The sequence below is a fragment of the Alligator mississippiensis genome, chromosome 6 (genome assembly GCF_030867095.1).
Source record: "Alligator mississippiensis isolate rAllMis1 chromosome 6, rAllMis1, whole genome shotgun sequence".
Classification (NCBI taxonomy): domain Eukaryota; kingdom Metazoa; phylum Chordata; order Crocodylia; family Alligatoridae; genus Alligator; species Alligator mississippiensis.
The window spans coordinates 55,061,669-55,088,087 of record NC_081829.1 but is presented as its reverse complement, the minus strand read 5'-3'; the positions used below and the strand labels follow the sequence as shown (position 1 = coordinate 55,088,087).

Below are 26,419 nucleotides of genomic sequence, written 5' to 3'. Positions count from 1 at the left end.
ATAAGAGGCTTGAGCAGTTTCCGCCCAAGCCAAAGAGGACTCCGCATCCATCTCGTGGGGACTCTGGGTGTGCGCGGCAGGGTAATAGAAACCCCGTGTGTCGCTCAGAGGAGTTTGGCGGCCTGATCCACCGCCCACCTCTTCCCGTCTTCGAACGGAGCCTACTATAAGACGTAACGACGAGTTTAATGCGTGCTTGTCCTGGACATCCGGAGTTTGTCGTGTTCTGTCTGCGTGGAGCCTTGCAACCTCCACGTGTGTTCGTGTTTTTTGTTGTAACCGCAACTCAAGCAAGTTCTCAGCCTACACCACGACCATCTCAGTGTAAGTAAAATAATCTTAAAATCAACCGTTACGTGTCTGTGCCTAATTCTAGCTCGGCGCCCGCCCTCTCCGACCCGGCCTGCCCGGGCTACTGGCCACAGCCCGCGTGCAGAGCGACGAAAGCGACCCGGGGTCAGACCCGGCGCGCACAAGTTCTAGTAACCATAATCACTCCTCACCCACTCCCTAGACAATCTTAATTCAGCAAACATAAGTTTGCTAAAAGACAGCTACAGGACAAGTCCAGTAAACAGAATTACCAAACAATTTTTGAGAGGTAAAAGTTTTTTGTGATATCTTTGGATAATTCTTGCAAGTTAACAACTTTTCTTGCAAAAAATATTACTATATCTTGAAAGAAAGGAAACATTTGTAGAGCTTACATAAAAGCTCCATGACATCCTTTTGTTTTCAGATTCCCAAAATGTTGCTTGTGGGCCAAGTGTAGCCAGTGGAGTTCTGTACAGTATACTCATCAAGAATTAAAAGCAGCGTCCCTTGCTATAATATGATGCAAGTCAGCTGCCTGTTTTCCTCCATTTGCAAGGGTAGATTTTTGGCATGTTGATGAAACAGGGAATCCCTGACCTGTTTTTCAGAAGGAGGGAAGTGTAGCCAGAAGCAGGCTCTAGGGAGCCTAACTGAAAAGTGGCTGCAGATGGGAGATGTCCAGGTGAACTAAGCCAGGGGCTGGAAAGGGACAGAAACAAGCTGGCCTGAGAAAGGCTTGAGCACTAAAATCCCAGAGGGGTTTGTGTTTTGAGTTTAGGACTAGTTAGGTTGCTGTTTTTGTTTGAGTTTTTCATCAGAGGACTGGGTTGCAGCTACAGGGGATGAGGAGACCACAGGTGAGGTGGCTGGGAGGTACTCTCCATCAACAGAAACTAAAGATAGACCAAATCTGAGAAGGCTGAGTGAGGCTGGTGCAGTGAAACTGGAGCCCGAGGAGGGGATGCAGCCAAGTAATGACAGAGGCCTTGGAGCTGAGGTGTCAGACTGCGGACCAGAGCTGAGGGAGGGCTCAACCAGAGAAAAAGGTTGGAATGGCTGAAGCTCCAACAGGTGCTTGGAGGCCTGAGGCAGTGCTCCCTTAAAAGGGAAGCACCTTGAGGGAAGCACAAGCACCCAGGCATCTAGAGCTAGCAGCAAAGACAGAGCCAGCAGGTGAAGGAACCAGAGAAGCTATTTGCTGCCCCAGGGACCGCCTCTTCAATAAACAAACAATAACATCAAAGGCGGGGCAGGAAAAAGACGGAAAGTGAGGTGGGGTTGGGGACAGCCAGCAGGCACATCAGATCCCAGGGGGTACCAGGTGCTGAGAGCAGGGTGGCAGATCCACAAGGCTTGTTACAGTTGGGTATTGCCCAGTTGGACTGCTCTTCCTTCCTTCCGTTGGTTTTGCTCTTGCAAGTGGGGCCTCCAAAACATTCCAAAATTATATTCTTGTTCAGTTTGACACTAGATTCCAGCTGATCACTGAGGGAAGCATAACGTACTAGCTTTGACTTATAAAGTTCTTAAATGATGCAAGTTCTCACCACTAAACAGGCCACTTCTCTATCGATGCAACAGTGTGTAATGAAACAACGATAGAGTTTTCCATTGAGGGATTCTGATATATGGAATTCACTTCCTTCCTTGGTTTATCAAAGACTGGATTTCATAATCTGAAGGAAACAATACTAGACTCACCTGTTCTTCCAGGTGTTCTTGGTCAGGATGGAGGATTCTATTGGACAGGGAAGGAAGAGATGATGATACTATGGAGATTCTTAGGGAGGTTAACAGGAACTTTGCTTTTAAGTGTTACAAGATTTGGAGATTATTTTATAGTTTGGAGATGATTTTATAGTTTGTTAAGGGTTTTTTGTTATTGTTTGTTGCTGTTCCATGCAATACACCTAAAGTTTATGACCTAAATTATAAAATATACATAAAGCTTATGATCCAAATTATAAAATGCAAATAGTAAAATAAAAACTCATTGAATTAACAAAATGTCATCAGGTGTGGATTTTTTTTGACTGCTGTAATTTGGGAAATCTATGCAAGCTGAGCTAGGAATAAAAACACATAAAAAATACATCAGTTCAGTTGGGAAAGGAAAGCGGCTGTCCCCCAAGGTTAGTAATTCTCAGCCAGGGTTCCCTAGCACCCTGGGATGCCTTAAGATCCTTTCAAGGGTGTTGCAAGGTGCCACACATTGTTAGCACCGGTAGGTGTTTGAAAATGATTCCCAAGATAAAACCCAGAGATTTCAAATAGGAATCCATAGTGTTAAAAACATTCTGATCTGCTGTGGTCTTCCTGAGTTCTTTGCAACAGAAGAATGCTCCATTATTGTTCTGTAGTGTGAAAACAAGAGAAAATTAAGAGCTGGCATTTTTGAAGGGCGTCTTGAGTCCAGCAAGAGGTTCCTTAAGTCTAAAAAGGTTGAGAGACAGTGTCCTAAATGCAGACTACTGAGAAGTAGAAATCACGTGTGATGTTGTTTAAAAATACAGACTACATTGCCTTCATTTACTGACAGCAGAAAGTACAATCAAGCATCAAGTCTTCTTTAAAAGATTGATTTAACGAACAGGACTATACTCTAATGAAGGAACAGAGGAACGGGCCTTGATATTCATCATTGTGCTCCGATGTAAAGAAATTAAATTATCAATTAAAATTCATTAATTTTTACCATACCAAGACTGGGTATGTGTATTCAGATTTTTAAAAATATTAAACCTTTACAAAGTTTTACCGTTTTATATTCAACAACATTCAGTAATGTATATTAATTAATTAACTACATTCACTCTTACTATTAATCTTGTAATTATGAGTAAATAGAATGATTTGAAAATAGGAATCCCTGCTGCTTGTTGCTTGCACCTTAAATGTTTGAAGGCTGAATCTTATTATTTACCTAAATCATAGGCCTAATACTTAAGTTATTCAAAAAGTAAATCCACTTTGCATACTTCTTTTATCCATTTTACAGATTAGCAATCCGTTATCTCTAATTAAAACTCACAGACTGTGAGAGAGTTAAACAGGACCATGGGTGGTTCTACAGTTTCCTTTACTACCTTTACTACTTTTTAAGAAACCTTAGATGCTTATATTTATTCTATCAGATGTGTGTTTGCTTTTTTGACCAAATTCTCTTGAAAGTACTTAGCAAACTTTTGATACTAAATACATAAAACTGTAACAGCAACTTCTTAGAATAAACACTACTTTTAATATATCTCAATGTTTTCTTAAGGATTGAAAAGAATTATTGAATGCTGTAGTCAACTTGAACCCTTTAATATTAATACACCTTCTCATTTGTCACTGAAACTAACCCTCTTCTGGACTCTTCAATTTATCCATAATGTAAAGTAAAAAGAAATCTGTATTTAGTTGGGTTTTTTTCACTCTTGCATTCAGCTTTTTTACTGCGGTTCTCTACTGGTGCCGCATGCCTAAACTTGCTGCCTTCCTTCCTCCTCTTCTTTTACTTCATTTAACTATTTTCACTACCAGAATTCCTTTGTTCCTCACAATTACTGAAGTAGTTCCCTTAGTTCTTTTATTTGACATGCATCTGTAACACTCCCTCTACGTATTACAGGGGATCGCACAATTACCCTGAGACCAGCAAAGTACCTATTGCAAGATAAAAAGCTCCAACCAACTATAAAGTTAGATTTTGAAACTGTGTACTTACTTTATAACTAGTTGCTATTGAGTTTTAATTTGCATGTGTAGCAGGGTCTCCCTTGTGGCTGGGACTCCCATTAAATGACAGAGCTCCCAGCCACAGGGGTGTAATGCTCCAGCCCTGGGGATTGTGGTTACTGTGATTCCCCAAGGCTTGGGGTGGGAGATGGGGGAAAACCCTTGGACCCACAAAGGCTCTTGCTTCTGGCTGCACCTCACCTGCAGCCAGGATGGCAGCTGACAGGGTGCTGGGAACTGACTGGACGTGAGGCACTGCCCAGCCCCAGAGCCCAATCAGCTGCGGGACTGGGTCTCTCAGCTCCTAGCTGTGGGTGCCTCCTTTTTGCCAGTGTATGGGGAGCCCAAGATCAGGCTCCCCCTACTCCAGCAATAAGGCATGATTGAATCTAATGCACAATCCCACAATCACACCTCATGCCATGCACATGTGGTAATGCAGGAGATGCAATTCTTAGAATCAAGCATTAGATCCAATTGCGCCTTAACCTGCATGTGTAGAGGGGGCCTTATAGGGGGCTGTGGCGGTGAGGCACCCCCATAGGCTCTCGAGGGGGAGACAGTAGAGCCTGTGGACCCCAGACCCCGAGAGCAAGCCCCCAGAGGGGCTAACGTACCTCCCAGAGAGCAGCTGGAGCAAGAGCCGCACCCGCAGCCGCATGAACCGGCATTACACCAGCTGTTTCATCAGCTGTTTCCGGCGTGGGGAACAGCTAACCCAATCCCAGCGGCCATACCGGCCGCTGTGGGAAGATTTAAAAACCCCATTGAAGCAAGGACGGGGAGAGAGCCAGAAAGAGATAGCACAGGCTGGCAGCTCGTGAGGCAGGCTCTGGCACAGGGAGGAGATAATCCAGCCTTCCCCAAGAAGGGAGAGAGAGCAACCAGTACCCGGGGACCAGTCTGAGGCCGTCATACAGGGCAAGAAAACATCTGTAATGCATCACCCATCAGTTGGCGAGTGGACCAGGTGTAGGGGAGGCGGAGCCCCGTGGAACATCACGTCAGATGATCGTAAGTACCACCGTCTATCGGGAGGCCCATCTGAGAAAGAGCTCCACTGCAGACCCCTCTTACAGTGCATTTAACATCAAAGTCGTGGCAGGTGAGTTGAGGGGAGGGGCCACACCCCGATAGGCCGGGCAGCGAGAGGTTCGCAAGCTCCACAGGGGCCTAACAGTAGCTCTCAGTATCTTCCATTCTTTCTGCAATATTTTGTTTCCAGGCTTTTTACAAAGTAATCCTCCCTACCTTGATGTTAACTGATTTCATTTTCGAATACCTTCTGACAATGTACCTGTTGGCTGTAATCCTCCTCCTCAATTCAGGAAATGCAATTAGTTGATTATTATACATTGCGGTTGCAATTAATAAATCAGTTCCATGTGCAATGTTTAAAAATATATATAAAATTGCAATTCAAAATCCTTAAAAATCAATTTCCAAAACATTTATTATTTCTAAAACACCATATGTAAAACTATGGCTATTAAAGGAGATAAAACAAAATACAAAATAAGCTGCTGAATCTGCTTTTCAGATTTCAGAGGATACAAAAATTTGCCTGCAAATCTTTTCCCCATAGCTTTGACAATATCACACATATCACTGGAAAGTAACTTGACAAAATAAGAAAATAAATAATCTGTGCTTACTGCTTAATTGTGTTTCTTAATACAACTATGAGGCAGTAGATGAAAATCAATGTTTGCCAAGAGGAAATAACAATAACAGAAAAACATAATTTTCAAAGCTCTAAGACCCTATAAATGAAATGTAAAAAGACAAAAAAGGAAAAACTAGACAGAAGTACTGAAAAAAAAATGCAAGTGGCTTTAAAACTGCCAATTTGAAGTTTTGACTGGGATGAAATTTAGCATAAACTATCAAATCTGTACATTAATAATTTTTTTAGCAAATAACTTAATTATTAAGATGAATGGCTATGTTAGAAGGATTAATAACGCAAACAACAAAACAGGTTTGGGATGGATTTATGACATTCTAATGAACACAACTTCATTATTATTACTTACAAGGCAAAATACTGCAGAGATAGAGCTAAATTTTCAAATAGTAACTATCGTGAATACTTATTTATGCCCATTAGAAAACTGCTTTCTTTACTATGTTTAAATTGTAAAAATATATTTTAAATGTTTTAAGTGAAATACAGTACTTGTGAAAAGCAATGGATTTTACTCTGCAGGCCAAGTACAGCAAACAAGACAAACTACCCTGCCAGTGTCTGTCAGTCCCATTCTGGAGAAATAAATCTGGGACATGGGTCTGCTTAACTATTCAATCCCTGACCTCTTTGTTAATACAGTCATGTCCACAAACAACAAACAATAACTGAGCAGTGACCAGATACACAAAGCTCTTGGTTCAGAGGCAAAATCTTTGATTAGACCAACTAAATATGTAGTAGCAAAAAAATTCCTTTCTTTGCAAGCTTTCAGGCACATGCACCCTTCATCAGGCTGAGGGGAATTCAAAGACTGTGAAAGTCCCCCTACATAGAAAATAAACTCTGTTTTGCACAGGGGAGGTAAAGGCTGGAAGTATATTCCCTTGGGGATCAGATCCCAGGGGAATATACTTCCAGCCTCTACCTCCCCTGTGCAAAATTGAGTTTATTTTTTACCTAGGAGGACTTTTACAATCTTTAATTAGTCTCAGCCTGATGAAGGGTGTATGTGCCTGAAAGCTTGCAAAGAAGGAAGTTTTTTGCTACTACATATTTAGTTGGTTTAATCAAAGATATTGCCTCTGAACCAAAAGCTTTATATATCTCTTTTTTTTTCAGGCCAACACAGCTACAAAATTGATCCCTGAACAGTGACCAAAAACTAATTTATTTCCTTATGCTATGCATGTAGACATTTGTACACAGAACTAGAGGTGCACAGATATATACAGCACATGCATTTTTTAGTGTAATTTTCCAAGAGTATTATTACCACATTCTTTTAGTGTTGCAGTCTGGCAGCTACTACTTCCACACTTGTTATCATACCTATCTTGAATTAATCTGGCCCATCCATAGTATTCTGTCTGGATCTGTTATATATCTAAGGAAGATGATTGGGATGTAAATTCAAGTAATTCTGTTTTCGGGTATTCCAAAAAAGATGTTATAAAACTATTACAGAGAAGACTTCCTTGATGACGGTTTATTCAAGAACTGCTGGCCATGTCAGAAATATGATTAACAGTTATTACACAATAAATGATAACTAAACATATGTTGCAACAATTAACAAAATCAGAGAAGTACAACTCTTAACGAAACACAGAGCCCAGGAAAGAACATAAGATTACCAAAGAGTAAGAGTCACAACAACAAAATCTCCTCTAGGTATTCAGCAAGAAAGTTTAACAGAACCAACACAAAAAGTTGATCTTGACCTCCTTACTATGTACAACGCTAGTAGAAAAGCTAAGAAAAAAGGTAACAAGGAGACACTCAGAAAGACTACTTTGCTCACTTTCACTTTGGCTCAGTTATGCTATTAGTGAAATTTGCTTCAACTGTCCAAATGTTTTAGTTCTACTTACTTGAATAATTTCTTTTAGATTGTTGAAGCAACTGTCTCAACCCTTGGCAGGAGCTCTGGAATAAGGAATAAGTTCTCTGTGAATAAAAATTAATTGATGTGTACTGTCCCTTAAAATAAGCCAATCCATCTATCTTAGCATGTGCACTAGTTAAAGTACATAAGTAGGTAAGACTGAGCCTGTGTTGAAGTCTAGAACATTAAGTGCCAAACTGTATTATGAACGATCAATTAATTCACAATTTAAGATGACCAAAATGGTTCAGTTAACTAAAATATGGCATGAAGTGGCTTAGTGATGAATTACATAAATACAAACTTTTACTTAAGTGTAAAATGCAAAAAATAGCTGGATCAAAAACATTACTTGACCCAGCAAGTTAGTCCTCTTTCGATTTTGGTTTATTTCTCTTATTCTCCCATGGCTCTTCTCTGGTACTTCATGAAAATATTAGGGTTGTCAAATAATCACAATTAATGTGCACGATTAACACATTAATCGTTGTTCACGTTAACTTTTTAACGCATTAATTGTACATGTGGTTTTGGAGCCCGTGCCTATGCTCCACTCCACTGCTGTCATTGCTGCCTCCAAGCCATCCCACAAGGTAGCAGTGGCAGCGCAGAGGACCTCAGGGCAGCCCAGGCACAGGCTCTGGGCAGCTATAGCAGGGGGCAGGGGTGTGCACAGACACAGGCAGACACCCAGCCACAACCCACAGGTGGCCAGGAATGCAGCCTGGCAGTGTGTGGAGCAGCGCCCAGCAGGCAAGTCTGTGAGGGGGTAGAGGCATGGGGGAGGGAAGGGGTATGGGGGAGCAGATAGAGGCCCCCACAGTGAGCGAGGGAGTGGGGGAGAGGCAGGGATGAACGGGGCCCCAGGGCCAGGGTGGGTCATGGGATGGAGCTGCAGGTGACTCGTCCAGGGTCGTGAAGGGGCTACCGCTACTGGGCACACCCCAGGGGAGGCATGGGAGGCATGTACCCCCTGAATTTGTGCAGGAGGTGAAGGCAGGCTGAGGCTCTGTGCCTCGCTGTTGTGGCCCTGGGCACCTCCCACCACTGGGCTGGCAGGGTATGCACAGAGTGGCCAGCATGTGGCTCCTGGGGCAAAGGCAGCAGGGCACAGAACCCAGCCCCCAGCAGCAGCCCACCTTCGCCTCCCACACAGATCTGGGAGGCACATGCCCCCCCATGTCTCCCCCAGGGTGCACACAATGGTGGGAGCCCGCCGGCACCACTGGACAACCTGCCCAGACCCCGGGGCCCCATACACCCCAGCCCCTGACCCTGCCTCTGTCCCACTCCCTCCCTCACCATGGGGGCCTTGATCTGCCCCTGCTATGCCTCTTCCTTCTCCCATGCCCCTTCCCAGACTTGCCAGCTGGGCAGTGAGTGTGTGTGTGTGCCCGTGCCCCTCGCTCCCAAGCCACAGCCCCCACAGCCTTGCTGCTGCCCCTCACTCCTGACCCACAGTACCACACATCCTGCCAGGATATGCAGGAACCCCCCTCCCTGGGCTCCAACCCTCCATAGCCCCCCACACCTTCATAAATTTCCCCATACACATGCACACACCCCACAGCCACCCCCGAACCATACAAAGTACCTGCATAATTTTGCATAACTTTGAGTTTTTCTGCACATAATTTTAAGTTTTTAGCTGTGCAATTAAAATTGTGATTAACCAGGACTCCTTTTTTTTTTTTTTTTAACTGTGCAACTAATCTCAATCAAATTTTTTAATTGTTTGACAGCTGTGGAAAATATAGATTCTCATTTTTTCTGATGGGTTTAAATTCGGAACAGATAGCATCTGCCGAAGTAGACTGTTGCCTATGAAAGCTTAGGCCTCTCTGAACCAGTTAGTCTCCAAGATGCCACTGTGCCCTACCTTCTGCAATCCAGCAAGAAAGCCACAGAGAATTCTGTAGGAAGGTGAACTAAAACCTCAAAAAAGAATTTTATCTACCCCCAGATTTTCATGTGGAAATCATCACTAGATGGCATACAAAGTTTTAAACACAAGGTTATATACCTGTAATGGTAATAAGCTATTTGGGCAAATGCTGCTGCATACCCCATTTCAACAAAGAAGATTAGAGGTCTAAACAACATGATTTACAAAGAAAATCTAGAAGAACTGAGATTTAGTGTGAAGATGAGAATGTCGGGACCCAGGGCAGCCGGCCAGCAGCTCTCCCTGATTCCCACCCGGGCAGATAAGGGTCCGGGGCCTTAGAAGGCCGTCAGGCGGGTATTTGTGACGCTTGGAGTGGAATTAATTAGGCGGACGCTTATCGGTTGTAAAGCAAGATTGTTTACTCATGTCAAGGTGGTGTAAGACAGAGGTCAGAGATACTTAGTTATAGCTTAGAGATCGTCGTTCAGTCATTCTGCAGATATATATATACGGGCCGGCGGTCGGCTTATCGGGCATGCGGGGCAAGGGTACGCCAGGGAGGTCGCGGCAGGAAGATGCTGACAACTGATCAAATTGTCAGATTTACTCCAAGGTGTGGGCAGTTGTCTTCGACTTTGCGAAAAATGTAAGCGGGTTTTGTTTGTATGATAGCCAATTGTTTTTTGTCACGTCATAAATCTAATTAGAATCGCCAATTATCTAGCGGTCTTCGCTAGGGTGTTATTTTCACAGGGTTACTCCTTGTTTTCTTTGACCAATTATAATGATTTATATAAAGCAAAGAAGGCAAAAGTTTTTATCTCTGTTAGTGGCGCAGCAATAAATTTCTTTTTGACATGTGCAGAAAAAAGCGGTTACTATTATTGTTAACCCTTAGTTAACCTAGTGCAGAAAAAACTGTTTTAAATGGTTATTACTTGTTTGTGACATGGGCACTACTTAATTTGGTTGTGACAGAGAAAACTAAGGGGGATTTGAGAGGGGTACATAAAGAATTGTTACACAGAGAATGAGGGTAGAGTATTCTCTGTGTTCACAGGAAATAGGACAAGAAATAATGTTCTTAAATTTCAACATTAGAAATGTAGGTTAGCTAGAGAAGAACCTTCTCTAAATATATGAGGGTGGTTAAATATTAGATTAGATTCTCTTGAGAGATTGTGGAATCTGCTTAATGGAAGTTTTTAAGAGCAGAGTAGACTAACCCTTTGCTGGGATGGTTTATACAGAGATGATCCTGCCTTGACCAGAGGGTTGGAATAGTAGTCCCTTCCACATTTATTTTTCTATTACTTATTGATGTAAGTCCTTTGTTTTATTTTTATTTCCATTTTTACACACACACACTTTTTCCTTCCAGCAGCTGAATGTTGGCAGATGCAACTCTGCTGTCCTTTGTGCCTGCCACTCCCTATCCCTTGCCTATGGAAGGTGTGTATTATAGGCACGACAACATTTTATAAAAGCAGGACACATTGGCTGCCACGACTCCCCTGCTTTACTTGTGGCAGGTTAGGGTGTTAGGTCTATGTTGTGTCAGGATTGATGGTAGTCTTATGTAGAGGTTAAATTATGATTGTATATGATGGTTTGCATAGGGATGATCCTGCCTCAGGCAGGGGGTTGGACTAGATGACCTATGGAGGTCCCTTCCAGCCCTACTTCTCTATGACAAAGGCAGAAAGAAATGAGACACAGCTGAGTACAGCTCCACTAAATCCAGTCCTTAATTCCAGTGAAGGACTGGATGAAAAATCAGCAATCAAACAGAAAAGACAAAGCGTCTTGACATTTTATCGCGGAAGTGGTGTGCTTTCCTAGTTTTCTTCTATCCATTCTTATAGTATTAAATTGCATTTCAGCATCCCAAGCACAATCAGAAGCTTTGAGGCAGCTGTACCCCTCAACTGCAAAGGCCACAAACCAGTTTAAAAGGGCACAAGGAAAAATGGAGAAGTATCAGGGCTCTGGTTTTTCCAATCTCTGATGGGCACCTCACCACAACAGAGCAGATGCTAGCTGTACCTTAATGACTTAACTGACCTCCAAAACTTCTCTCTTTTCTGTTCTTTTGTAATGTGTATAGGATTTTTCCCATCTTTTCTCTCATTTTAAACTCTCTGTAAACCAAAAAGGACTGTCATACTCTCCACAATGTTGCTCATGCATTATTACTATATTTTAGCTTTGTTCCTGTCATAATTTTTTGTGAGTCTCATAAAAAGTATGTAGTCGTACAATTGAGGAAAATTTACATTTTTCAGTGTGGATAGTCTTAAAAGGTGTAACAACAGAGAAGCCTCCACATTATTCAGATCAAACACCCTCATTTTAATTTTCTTAATAAAACATACACAATTTCTTGATGCTAATGATCTAAGGCAGGTTAAAAGAAGACATCTAATTTTTCTTAAGACAAACCACAGAATGCTCTCAGAATGGACAGTTAACATTGTGTTAATGGTTTGCTGTGTAGAAGTGAAACTTTTCTTGGTAAAAATGGCCACTGCATTTCCATTAATTCCACTGAGACTGAAGTTGGTTATTCAAGGAAGCTGTCCTGTCTGCTCTATGTTTAGAGATCTAGTATGAAAATAGTATGAAAGGAAAAGTACTTCAAAAGACTGACCATAATAATGTTATAAAACATATGAGTGAAATTAATATGTTGATGCCAAAATTTAAGATATCCCAGCGAATCTTTCACAAGGATCTTAGAAGCCAAATTCTGTTAACTGCTCAACAGTTAGATGTGTAGGAAACTGGCTGCAAGGTAGAACCCAGACAGTTCTTATGAACAAATCTGTGTTGTCCTGGCAAGAGGTGGCCAGTGGTGTCCTTCCGGGGTCTGTGCTTGGTCTAGTGCTTTCCAACATTTTTTATCAAGGATTTGGATGAGGGGGTGAGAAGTTCACTGGCTAAGTTCGTGGATGACACCAAGCTATGGGGGAGTATGGTCCTGCTTGAAGATAAGTTGCGGACCTGGACAGGCTGAAGAGTTGGGCAAATCAGAACCAGATGAGGTTCAACACCGAGAGGTGTAAAGTGCTCCATCTGGGGATGAACAATCCCCAACATACTTACAGGGTCGGTGGCGCCAATTTGACTAGCACCATGACTGAATGGGACCTAGGTGTATGAACATCAGCCATCAGTGCGATGTTGTAGCCAGCAGGGTAAACTTTTGCATGCATCAACCGATGCATCTCATGTAAAACCAAGGAAGTTATTCTTCCACTTTACTCATCATTGGTGAGACTGTAGCTAGAATACTGTGTCCAGTTCTGGGTGCCACACTTCAACAAGGATGTGAAAATGCTTGAGAGAGTCCAGAGAAGAGCCACCTGTATGATTAGAGACTTGCAAGGCAAGCCATATGAGGAAAGGCTGAGGGACTTGGGCCTCTTCAGCCTAAAAAAAGAGAAGGCTGAGGGGGACTTGGTAGCTTACCACTACATCAGGGGAATACATCAAGCGCTCAGTGAACAACTGTACACCAGGGCACCCTTGGGGAAAAGCAGGAGTAATGGCTACAAACTCCTGGAAGACCACTTCAGGCTCAACTCTAGGAAAAACTTCTTCACAGTCGGGGTGTCCAGACTGTGAAATAAACTCCCTCCAGACGTGGTGCAATCGCCTACCTTGGAAATTTTTGAGACTGGATGGTCACCTTGCTGCGGTCACCTCACCCCACTTGTCTTTCCCGCCTAGTGTATGGGGGCTAGACCCAATGATCTTGTAAGGTCCCTGCCAGCCACTTACAATCTGTGAATCTCTGAATTTGCAAAACAGGTTTTCAAAGTCAATTTTTCCTTTTTTTCTACAATTTCACAGAGGTTTTATACCAGTATTTGAGAATCGAAGTGCTCATTTTCACTTTAAGTTAATTTTTTAGTATGATTTTGAACTTTACATCTAATTGATAAATCTTACATTGACTAATTGTTTCATGGCAAGGACAAGTAGGGCGTGTCCACACATGCAGGCATGTGCACTTGCAGCAGCTAAAGTAACAGCGGTACAAATTTGTGCCAGAAATGGGTGCCTCAGCACACGTACCTGAACATGCACTTTGGTGTGGGGTAAATTGTGCCACTTGGGGCAAACTGACCCTGCTCAGCTCCTCCCAGATCTTCACCCAGAGGGAGCTAGAGGTTGGGGCCAGCACAGCAGTATAAAAAGCTGCCCTGGTAAGCAGCTCAGGGCTACTTACCCTCAGGAGCTTCTGAGGCCCCATACAATAGGGGCTACTCATTAGCCGGGTGGGCTTTAGGGCCTGCAGTATTTGAATGTTACAAATAGACAGGAGCTTCTGAGGCCCAGCCAATTGGTATCTGGGGACACTAGCCCCTTGTGCCAGCTGGGCTGCTGAAGCAGCCCTAAGCTTGAGTAGCCTCTACACCCTCTACCCACTGCAGCAGTCTGGCAATGGGGGCTGTTGCCTGGCTGTGACCTGCTGCCACCTGTGACAGCATCTACCCCCCTTGGACCTGTGCCTGCACGGCTGCCAGACCCAGATGGGGATGACACAGCTGCCTGGGCTGTGGTATGGGAAGTGCAGCAGAGCCTCCTGGCACTTCTGGGCCAGCTGCTAGTCGGCCATAGCTGCACAGCTGGTCTTCATGCAGAACTGCTGTCATGTCTTCTGGTGCCCCTGCTCTACCATCTGGGCAGCTATCACTCAAAAGATGCGCTCGTTTTAGTGGCCCACTTTGAACTGTCAAAGCGTGTCCTCTTGGCTCCAAATGGCCAGGTCAACCACCTTGTTTGCCCTCCAGCTGGGTCCTCAGTGCTGGCACCGGGCAGGCTCCTTTGCCCAGGTCTCGCCACTTGCCTCACCAGCAAAGATCCTGGTTTAAAAATTGCAAATTCTCCAATAAACCCCCCAAATTCTCTAATTAAAATACCCAACATCTGTATTTTTCTGTGATTAAAATGAAACATCACTATATATAGAGAGATCAGTTGGGCAATGTTTTATTGATATATTTACAATTTTAAACTAATTTGGAAGCCTACCAGTGCCTCTATTATGATAATAAAATGAATTCTAAATACAGTAAAAGCTCTGTTATCTGGCATCCCCTGGAAATGGGGGATGCCGGATAACAAAATATGCCGCTTAATTGAGTGGCCCGGGCTGCTGCTTCTTCTGCTGTGTCTGGGGCATCCTGTCACCCCTCCCACAGCATTGCCACAGGGGCCCACAGGACAGGGAGGCGGGCCCCGCCCCGCACAGCCTATTATGCCCCCAGGCCATGGGAACTCGGCAGAGCAGGCTGCTTTGCCCTGGGCTGCGGGGCCTCGGAGAAACTGGAAGTGTCACAGTGGGCACTTCCGGTTTCACTTTATCTTACAAGCCGGCATGCCAGTTAATTGAGCATGCTGGCTTGTAAGATACCAGTTAACAGAACTTTTACTGTATCTATATACTTTGGCATTTGCTTTTGTTTTTTTCATCATAGAAAAATTAGAGCTGGCCCTGCCCCCTTTGCTCACCAGGATGTGGGGCACTGAGAAGCACTGATATGCCGGTGCCCTTCCCCTGCCTTGCCCCTCACTTCCAACCCACAACCCTCCTTCCCCAGTGCTCCTCAGTTCTGACCTGTAGCCTCTGCCTGTCCCCACTAGCTCCCTCCTGGTAGCAGCTCCACCTTAGCACCAGGACATGAGTCCAGCTGCAGCTGTTCCACCCACTGATTTGTGGTTCTGAGAAGTGCCCGCCCTTGCTGTCCTGCTTCCTGCATCTGTGCCCAGGCCTCAGTGACCCCCGAGCTGTTCCTGGTGTAGCAGAAAGCCCCCTTTTCCTCTTGCCTGCATTTGCTCTCCCCTCCTTGGATATGTTTTTCCTCTTCTACCTTTTCTTCCTTCCTCTTTCTTTCTCTTTAAGATAAGGAATTGTGTTTTGAAATGTGTATGTGTGTATTTTGCATCTCCCCTTGTATTTTGGTATTTTTATCTATTTGTGTGCCATGGCATGACATTTGTAGCTTATATTTTATACTCCTCACCTTTCAACTTTCAACTAAATGTGTTTAGTTTCATAAGTAAGTTATACATTGTAACAATGTTAACAAAGGCAGGAATCAAACCGCCCTTCTCTGTATCAGGCTGGCCCCTGAAAGAGCGAGTGAATCAGTGATTGAATGTGTAACACGGTAGCAGGCAGCAATTAACACCTAAGAAAACTGCAGATCAACCAACGGAAGAACTCAATAGAAGACAATGTAACAACCGGGAAATCTCTAAACCTCACTGATCAAGGGCTAGAAGCCCTGGCCTGAGTTAATCAATGCCGGGGACCAACTTTTGGGCTGAATATCTCCAAATCAACCACTCCCAGAGCCCTATTCAAAATTCATCAACAGACTCCCAAACCTGCACGTACATGCGGACGACCCCTGGGGCTGACAGATGCCATCCAGTAGCCAGCGAGGGGGGAAGTCCCACAAGGGTCAATGACCCCTGGATTGGGCAAACCTGAAAACTGGGGAGTCGCCAAAGTCTGCCATGGACAGATAAAAGGCAGTGAAAAGTGACCCTCAGTGGCGCCCTCTTGATCTCCAACTTGACCAGCACCCGACCTGTCCTGCCAGAAGGATGAGCCGGCGACCCCCTTCTGGATGATAACACCACGCTGAAAGAAGCCTCGACTGGCCATCAACGGCAGACTCCAGAGCTTGTAGGATAGGTATACCTGACTCTGTAGCTTGCTACTCTGTGTGTGTGTGTGTGGGGACCAGCCCCAAGGTTTATGACTTAACTCATTACAGTGTTTCAATCTGCCTAATAAACTAGAATTTTAAGGATCCTGAGCTGGACATTTGTAGCCAACACTGGGAAGCCCTTGTGTAGGGCTCAGGGACTGGGCTGGGCAAGCCCCTTCCCTTCCAGACTGGCCCCCCCTGCACAGGCTGCTTTTGGAAGCTAGGGGGGCTCTAAGCCTGGCTCTGGTGGCCTCTCCTACACAGAGCACTACCCCACCTCCGACCCCCATCTTTCTCTCTCTCGCACACCCCTACTGCAACCTCCCCCCCTCCCCCCCAGTCCATCACACACACACAAGTGGTTCCTGGGACCAGAAGCACCCCCAGGATGGGGCTGCATGTCCCAGCACTGGTGTGGACATGGGGCAGGGCTGCAATGTAGCAGTTGCCCCTGAAGCTGCAGCTCTTGCTAGCAGGTCAGCTGGTCACTCAGGGTCTTGAGATTTGTGAGTGGGGTGTGGGGGTTTATGGTTTGTGGGGGTGAGGTTTGTTGGGAAGATATGGGGCTTGTGCAGGGGTTTGGGGGAGGTGTAGGGTTTGTGGCTGGGTATGTGGGTGGTGGGGTTTGTGGGAGTGGTTGAAGCAGCATGCTGGAGCAGCAGGAGAACAGGGCAGTAGGACTGTGTGAATTTTTGGTGTTGATTTGATTTGGAGGAGATTCGACCTGATTCGGTGGCCAAATCTCCAAATCCAAATTCAATCAAGGGACCAGTAAAAAGGTCCGAATCAATTTGAAGCTCTCTGAATCTTTGGAAAACATTCAGCGAGTTTCAGTGATTCGGACAGTTCCTGTGGGCTGCAGCAGGGAGCTGGAGCTAGACTCGGAGTTTGTAGGTAGAGGGCAGGTGGGGGAGGGGACCATGGGGGGACCCCTGCGAGCCCCCATCCCCTGCCTGCTCCCCCAGCTCCCCCCAACCCCTGTGTAACAGGGGGGCCTACTCTGGGCCAATCTCACTGTGGCCTGCCCACCTGTTTCTGGGCTAACTGCCCACCTTCTCACCCACCATGCCTTGTTGGAAATTAATTAAAAAATGTTAATCAAGCGGGAGGCTGCCCATTTCTTGCCCCGATGCCAGGGGGCGCTATCTGCAGCTCCGTTCCTCCCCTACACCGCAGCCCAAGCCTCACAGTTGGCATCCAGATGTTCTCAACAATCACTGGCCCCACGCTGGGCCCCAGACTTCTCCAGTCAGGACCCCTCTAAGATCCCTCCATTCTGGCGGCCTAATCTGCCTTCATCCTGGGCAGCATAGCTCCCTGAACTGCTTCCCCTTCTGGGGGCGGTCCCCCCCTGGGACCTTTGGCTACTAGCCCTGGCCCACCTCTAGCCCAGTCAGAACCCCAGGCCCTCAGCTCTTGGGCGTTCCTCGTGGTGGGCCCCTGGCCCTTTGACTCTTCAGGTCCTGGCCCCAGCATTGACCAGTCAGGGGATGTCCAGACAGGTGCAAGTCTATGGCCCCACTCTCTCTCTCTGGGGTTCCACCTTCCAGACCCTAAAAAGTGGGGAACCCACCTGGTTGTGGGGACTAGGGGTTAAGGCACCCCGACCCACCTTTCACCAGGGTGATAAATGGCCTGGCATTTCCTGGGGGCTCCCATGCCACTGAGAGCACCACCAGGCCACCCACTCCCTGCAGGGTGCAGTTTTAGGTCATGCCCAGGACCAGGAGCCTCCTGACCATCCCCTACAGCGCCTCCCTTACCTCCAGGTGATACCAGCAGCCCTCCGGCCAGGCGATGTTGTTGCCTGGACTGCAGCAGCAAAACTGCCCTGTTTATATGGTCAGCCCTAGGTTCAAAATGGCTGCCCTCATCAGGCACCTGGCAGCTGCTAGCTCCAGGCCCTTGAAGTGGCAGGCACAAACAGTGCCCTGCCACACCCTGGCCACTCCCCCAGCCCCCCTATGGCTGCCCTGCCCACCCCAGCTCCCAGTGCTTTAAATAAAAGCCCTAACTCACTGGGTGCTGCCGGGTGGTGGGGAGGCGATCCCCGCTGCCCCCAGTGCCCCACGCTACATGGGGGGCTCGCCACAAGCCCCCTGACCCCCCCGTTCCCCCCTCCCAGCTCTGGCCCTTTAAGCTCCTGCAGGGCCTCAGGGCTTTGGGGGGCTTGTGCAGAGCCCCCTACATGGCATGGGGCAGCAGGGATCACCCCCCTGTTGGCAGGAACTGGTGAATCCAGGGGGTTTTCTCATTTTTTTTTTACCTTAAAGGGCTGGAGCTGTGGGTGGGCGGGGCAACCATGGGGGAGGGGCTGGGACAGCGGGGAGAATCGGGGGGCTTGTGCAAAGCCCCCCACACAGCATGGGGCAGTGGGGATCACCCCTGGCAGCAGCCAGTGAGTTGGGGCTTATTTTTTCCCAAGTGCTGGGAGCTGGGGCAGGCGGGGCAGCCATTGTCAGGGCTGGGAAAACAGGAAGGGGATGGGCCTGGGTGATTCAGAGATTTGGCAGCAGCCAAATCTCCAAATCAGATTCGGCTGAATCAATTCAGGACAGTGATCTGAATCACTGAATTGAATCACTGTGCCCCAAATTGGCCAAATCCGAATCCAAAGCGAATATCAGCTGCTTCGCACAGGCCTATAGGGCAGCTATAGAGATCCTCTGGCGGGTGCTAGAGCATCTCTATACAGGACCCATACTCCAGTTGCCTCAGGGCATGCTCTAAGAATGTGCCCTGGGCTACTTTTTTCTGGTGTGTTTTTGTTTTTAATACCAGGATTTCCCGATATCAAAATAAGAGTCCATGCTGCAAATATGTAATAGAAGGAACTTTTTTTGCATTCCTAGCATGCCTCTTGCGGCATCTCAAACTGCTTTGAGATGTTGCAACAGGCATGTGCTCGCTTGTCTGGACATGCCCATACTGTATAAAACTGAAAGTGTTCCAAGTTCCATAAAATTTTCTATATCTGGTTATCCACTACCTCTATGCAAAGCTCCAGATAATTTTTTAAAACTTTCTTTATAAGCCCAAGCCAATGCACATTGGAATGACAGAAGGAATGGATAGGAAGCAATATAAATCCTATAGACACTGAAAGTCCTGGCATTATGTCCACTGAAGCTATGATGCATCTCTTTGACTGCACTGGTGCAGAAACAGGTGCAGAATTAACTGTTGATAACCAACCTATATGGAAAATGAATTACCAAAACCTTTCACGTAAATGAATTATAGTAAATCTTGATTTAACCACTGAAATGCTAAGAACAGGAAAAGAGACTATGCTCATTAAGTTGTTTGGTAGGAATGATTCACTTAGCTCTTGTCACAAACGCTGCTAAGGTACTGGGTGGGACTAGCAACTATACATGTCTACATATGACCAGCAGCTACTTCGCCGTAGCGGCACGCAGAGCCGACATGAGCGGGGTGCAGGGTCCAGGGCAAATGAGCCTGTGTCAGGTCCCCTTAACACTGTGTGGGGCTGTGGTACCCTCATGAAGGGAGGGTGGTCTCTGTGCTTCTTCCACAGTGCGGGGCTGAGCCGCCAGCTGTAGGTGCAGGCACACCCCAGTGCCCTGCTACAGTGAAGATAGTGGATAGATTTGCCTGCCTTTTTGCATTATTAATTTGTACAGCACCTTCCCACTCTCATGGACATGAATTGAGGTGGCTCCCCAAAGTGCAGGGCCTGGGGCAGTCACCCCAATTTGCTGTACCTGAGGGACGGCTCTTGTGGCATGTTCCCTCATTATAGTGTGCAGCTATGGCAAAATAGCAGCTAAAAATAACCGTGCACCTGGCATACGGCACAGTATTGGCTGCTACTTCATCATGGAAAGGAAGTATTAAAGCACAGCACAGTAGCAATGTCACCCTACAGGCACATGTAGACATGCCCTAAAAATACTAGCACTAAATGATTTACCAGTCAGTAGTAGAAATGTAAGGTAATGACACTAAGTTCAAAAGAGCAAATAAAAGGGAAGGCATCCACTCAAATACCAGGACACAAGCAAGGAGTTGGTGGCTGACTGCGTATTGATTACACTAAAAGAAAATTAATATCACAGGCAGAATTGTGTCCTGCAGTATAACACTCATCATTAATCAAATGCAATTACAAAAATATTAAAAGTTTAAATTATTTTTCCCTGAATAAGGAAACAATGAGGTCTCTTTTTCAGCACCATCTACAATTTAACTAACCTGATTACAAAATCAGTGTTATGGGTATAGCTGACAGCACTTAAAGTATGAAGTGCAGTCAAAGGAGAACTGTGGCACTATTTAAGTCAGTTTGGGCTTTACCATTTACCTCAGTAGGGTCAGAATTTCACCCAAAGATCACAGAATAAATACACAGAAGTACAGAGAAACCAGATCTTTATTTTTCTAGGAAAGTAAAATAAAGAAAAGATCTTAAAGAAAGTTTACACAATTTTTAAAAGAAAGGTCAGGAAAATAGCTGATCAGGCCAAATCCAGTATTTCAGCAGATATAAATCTAAAAAATAGAAATCTGAAAAAGACCAAAAACGAAGGGAATTTCAGCCCTTTTTTGTGTGTACAATCCCTTTGTGGCAAAGACCTGTGTAATTATATGTAGATAAAGCACCTGGCACTCATCTAGGATTACCTAAATAATATTTTAAGAGGAAATTAATATTAGGGGGTAAACTGCCAGTGAGAGGACTTAATGGTTATCGATATATTACATAATCTGTTTCAATCCTAAAATATCTTCCATCCTAAAATACCCTAAGCAGATGACATTTAAAATTATTCTGCCATGCTTGAATCCAAAATTTGTCCATTTTCTATGAATATCTTGTATTGACAGTGAAAATATTAAACTCACACACTCAGCCTTCAAGCCAAAATAAGTGTAACTTGCACAGATAAATCACTGGCCATATAGGAGAGGGAAGAAATTCATTAAAACCACTCTACAAAACTCTATCAGAAAGACAGCTAAAATTAGCCAAACAAGTTTCTAACCTTCCTCCTGACAGCTAGAGAAAAAAGCCTTTAAAACTTTTAAATGTCATCGCTGTGTCAGATAATCACCACTTTGAAGACGTTGAAAAACTGTGTTACAGTACAGTAAAGTTAGGCTTCGTGGGATTCAATTTTTACTGGTAAACTGCGAGTTCACCTCACATGCACAGACTGATGGAAAAGTATTTCCATTGTTAATAATTTAAATTTATAAAAAAGGCAGTAAGACTAGACTGTTGCTGCAGTACCCAGGCAGGCTCCTTGCTGAGTAGCAGATGGAGATGGAGGTGGATGGGAGCGCGCGCATGCGTGCGTGCTCCCACCTCTCCAGCTTGAGCTCAATACCTGCAGGGTGCAACCCAGCTGGGCCCTCCCTTGCAAACTTGGTGGAAGCCAGCAGGCAGAGTGAGCTGCTGGCTGCAGGGAGCAGATGCTGCTACAGCAGCCAGAGGTTTCCTTGTCAGGGAGCAGAAGATGCTTGGGGGCAGCAACTGCCACAGGACAAAGAAAGCAGGTGCTGAGTTCAGTGGTGCTGTACACAGGTGCTGGAAGGTGGGCTGACAGTTCGGCAGCACAGCAACTTCCCCCACACCTGTATGCTAGGCTGGAGGAGGAAGTGAGCATGTTTGTGAGTACGTGTGTGAGTGCATGTGTGCGTGCATGCACCCCTGCATGCTAATTTAACGCGATCCTGAAAGTTTAAATCTATAAAAATCTGAATAAATGCTTAAAAATAAATATTTATTTTGGCTGTCAAAATTATTTAAAAAAATAAAAATTGAATTTTGCCAAGCCTAAGTACAGAAGAAGGATGTCTAGTTTCACTATAATTAGATTCCCCTTTCAATTTCTTTAGAAACAGAGAGGTCAAAGAAACTGACTCTGTAGACATTTTGTCTCTATCATCCTAAAACTGCTTTTCCCCTATACAGTCAGTCCTTTGTATAATACCATAATGGGGTCTGTGTTTAATACTATCATATTAAGCATGGCTAGATGAAAGTTTTATAACTAATCATTATACAGGTACCTAACAGTTTATTGCAGAGGTGTCAAAGATGCAGTCTACAGGCTGGATCTGGCCCACTGACCCCTATCATCTGGCCCCTGGCAACGCCTGTGGGTCTCACGAGCTGACCCACAGGCCGCATATGCTGTGTTGGTCTCGGAGCAGCTGCCATCGGGCAGTACCAGGTGTGTCCTAGAGCAGCCCAGACTAGTCAATGCATGCAATATGGCCACAGAGCAGCCAGAACAGGACTGCATTGACTACAGTGCCCACTCTGGCTGCTCCACATCTGCTGAATCTCACGTGCAGGGTCACTACGTGGGTCTGACCTAGCTTGCAGACCAGCCCTGTGTCATACATCTGGCCCCAAGCGCCAGATGAGCTTTACACCCCTGATCTACTAATGTTTTATATAAATCTTGGATGCTGTACAACTGAGCATGGCAATAGCTGAGTCAAAGTTGAGAAGGCCATTTTATTCTAAATTTATCCTTTCAGTTGCTTATAATTTAAAAAAATGATTGAAATTTCATGTCTCTCTCTGCAGTTCAAAGGTCATTATTATTTGATTGAAACTTTGAGCAAAATTACATAATTCTACCTGAGTTAGAGGTATATGTAACTAGTTTTCCTCCATGAAAGAAACTTGATAACCTTTTTCCTTGGTGCTAATTCACTTCAAAACAAATTAATTTGACAGCATCATGCACACACAATGCACTCTCTGTGAGGAAGAGTTACTAAGTCTAAAAAAGTATTTATAATACTGTCTGTGCACTGCCACAGACAGTACTATAAATGCTGTGTATATATTTTCACCAAACATTCAAATATGAAATAAGTTTCCAAATCTACTTGCAATTGCGTGGTCCTATATAGGCAACAATAATGTTTCTGAAACAACCACCAGTGAAATCATGCAAATTTCCAAAACCTACTTTGCCAGATTGAAAATCTACTTCTGCATATATCAGTGGTTCCAGTAAGAATAATGAACAACATTTTTATTACAACTTTTCCTGGAGTTTATTTTTGTTTCTTCATTTCCTGACTCCCAAGAACAATAAGTGCTACAATACTTAGGGTGAAAACTAACACTATAACATCTACCTTTCTAAAAATGTCCTTAAGATAGTAATGAACTCGATAGTAGATTAAGCTGAACTTCCTGATCCACTTCTTTTGTTATCTTTTTATCATTTTGTTATCTTTAGGCATTAGGAGAACTGAGAGGTATTTTTAAAATGTTAATGCACAGCACTTCAGCTCATGAGAGCAACCATACATCCCTTTATATCCTTCACTCACAATAACAATGCCATGTACAGACATTCAGTTTCTCCTGGGAGAGTCACTGTTCTCCCAGTAGAAACCAAAGTGTACAGATGTTCAGGATTTTTCTCCCACAGCAAAAAAGAATATTCTGGGAGAAAAATAACCTGGGAACAACCACGGTTAAATCATTCAAGGGAGAGTTTCTCTTGGGAGAGACAATGTTTGTAAACATTATTGTCTGAAAAAAGCCACAGCACTGCATTCCTGCATCCCAGGGTGCTTTGTTCTCACCCTCCCCCACCCCTTTCCAGAAGACAGTGTGTTGTTTTCTGTACTCTACTGCTCCAGCTAAACAGGGAGCAGAACACGCTCCACGAGCTCCACATTAAGCTGCAGGGAGACACAGGTTGACCCAGATCAGCTTGGTTCAACCGATCAGGGCAACACTGCACAGGGTAGCCATCTGCCTTCAGGCAGACTGATGGAGCCTGCAGAGCATGCTGAGATGTGTGCACAAGGGCCCTGTAGCTATGCAGCATCAGTACTGCAAGCTTTCTGCTCTTCAGGGACTCAGAATTCAAATGTCTGTTCAGGCATCAATAGTTAAATTCTTCTACCAGGAAAACAAAACCAGGAGAACTCTCCCAAATGATATGAACTTGTATATGAAGTCTTAGTTAACTCTGCCTTTCAGACACTCTCATGACCCTCCTGCCCTTGATTTGATTGCTTTTCTAACTCTTGTAAGGGCCTTTGTATCTTTCTATAACAAATTCAATTACAAGATACTGTAATTTTAAGTTTTCCCAAGCTCAAACACTCAAGGAGATGCCTATGAAAAACTAGATACACAATGGAGAACCAGGTACTTGTTCTACTGCAAAACGATAACATAAGTCAAATTTAAACATCATAATAAAACTGAATTCTACTACTGCAATAGAAAAACTTACCCACTTGGCAATTGGACACCCCTGAGAACTTTTTCCTTCCTTCCCTGTATAAACCACTACCTCTATTCTTACAGCGCTTCCTTTAGCTCCATACCTGTATAAGAAAAAACATGTTACGATTACAATCTAGAATCCGTTTTAGAGACATTATGACCTTTTAAGCTCTGAATTGGATAGAAACAAAATACCTACTTTAAGTTGTCAAAAGTACAGCTGTCTAAAATCAAAGCCCACACTGAAGTGCTTCTCTTTTTTTCCAAGAAAGGACTGCTCCTAAATGAGTGTCATTTTGGAGGAAGAGGTCATCTCTTCAATTTCTATATGTAGTGAATGTATTCTAATACCTTATTTGTTTATTAGATTAACCTATTTCTGCTGTGGCCTGTTTTTCTGCAGCCAGGATTGTTGTAAGCTCAATTGGGCAAGGTACTAACCTTCATCCCCACTGACTTTAATTGGTACTGAATGTGCTCAGGTCACAGCAGGATTGAACCAAACCTACTGAAGTTATGAAAAGATAAGAAAAGATTATGTGATGCAGCTGTTCGATTCATGTCCATGAGAGTGGGAAGGTGCTGTACAAATCAATAATGCAAAAAGGCAGGCAAATCTATCCTCTATCTATCCACTATCTTCACTGCAGCAGAGCACTGGGGTGTGCTTGCTCCTTTAATGGAGCTAATAGCCTGTGAGGCTGCTTGCAGGTGGTGCAGGGGACTAATGAGAGACTCACCTGACTGGAAGGGGGCTTACTCACTCAGGAGCTATATAAGCCCAGAGCCTGAGATGGTCAGGCAGTCTCTTTCTGGCAGCCACAAGGGGAAAAGCACCTGGCAGCAAGGCTCCTGAAGGGACTGCAGTGTTGCATATGATTCACTGGTGAAGCTTGGGAAGCTCACCAGAATATAGCCCAGGACTTGGAAGCTATCTTAGCTGAGAGGTGAGGGAAAGTTTTTCCTCAAAGGGGTAGAGGGCTGTTACCCCTTTTGGTGTTTATGTTCTAACCCAGGGGCTTATTTTTAGGTTGTGCTGAAGTTAAACTGGTGGTATGGGTTGGGACTGTAAGGGGTGGTACACAGAGATCCCATTAGTGCCTATGGGGCACACAATCGCCTTGAGCCCTGCCAGGGGCAGGCTCAAGGCCCAAGTGACATTTGAACCCAGAGTGGACAGAGTGTGAGGCCACAGAGCCACATAGGGGCCAGGAGCCAAAAGCCCAAGAGAGGCACAGCCAAGGGCCCAATGCCCAAAAGGGCTAAACTAGAGATGGTGCCTCAACGCCAGGTCTGATACAGTAGGCCTGGGCTAGAAGGCCTAGCTAAGAGGAAAGGGGTGGCGGTTAAGGATGTTGAAACTCCAGCAGGCAAACAACATCACAGTAACACCCAGGAGGCTTGGGGCATGGTGTAGGGGAGGAACGGAGCCATGCAATTAGCCCTTAAGGTTGCAGGTGCCCCACAGTGGCACAGCCGTAGAGAGGCTCAGCAAGGGTCCTGGAAATAGTATAGTAGAGACCAGTAGGGAGCTGGGGAACCCCAGTGGGGCCCACGTGAAAGCCCATAGGCAGCCTACCTTTTTATCTTATTATTTCATCAAGGTGTGGGGAGCCAAGACAGAAAGGAGGACACCCTACAGGCAGAGCAGGGCACAGTTGCAAAGTCACCAGGGGGCACCACGGCTGCCCCTGGGACCCTGATGTGCTCAATCACCCTTCCTATATTGTTATTTATTTTGTTTTTGCAAGTAATAAAATGTATGTAGTACTACAAGCTGCACTGTTTTTTTTCTCACCTGTTCTCCATTATTTCCCTGACGGCGGCAATGCTTGGTCCGGTCCCAAGGTGTGTATAATATGGGCCTTCATCTTTCTCTATAATTTGCTCTGCCAGAAGAACGAGAAAATTAAATTGATTGTGTACAAAATGTATTCACAATGTTAAAAAA

The 26,419-nt window shown here is 45.0% G+C and overlaps 1 protein-coding gene across 1 annotated transcript in view; it reads right to left on the bottom strand.

Annotated features, from left to right (window-relative positions):
- The window catches only part of TET1 (tet methylcytosine dioxygenase 1), a 147,067-nt gene that overhangs the window by 74,377 nt on the left and 46,271 nt on the right, over positions 1-26,419 (bottom strand). The window contains exons 3-4 of the mRNA XM_019484386.2: positions 26,267-26,357; positions 24,476-24,569 (exon numbers count right to left, since the gene is read on the bottom strand). Of these exons, the coding sequence (XP_019339931.1) occupies positions 24,476-24,569; positions 26,267-26,357 (185 nt within the window). The remainder of the gene's footprint in view (positions 1-24,475; positions 24,570-26,266; positions 26,358-26,419) is intronic.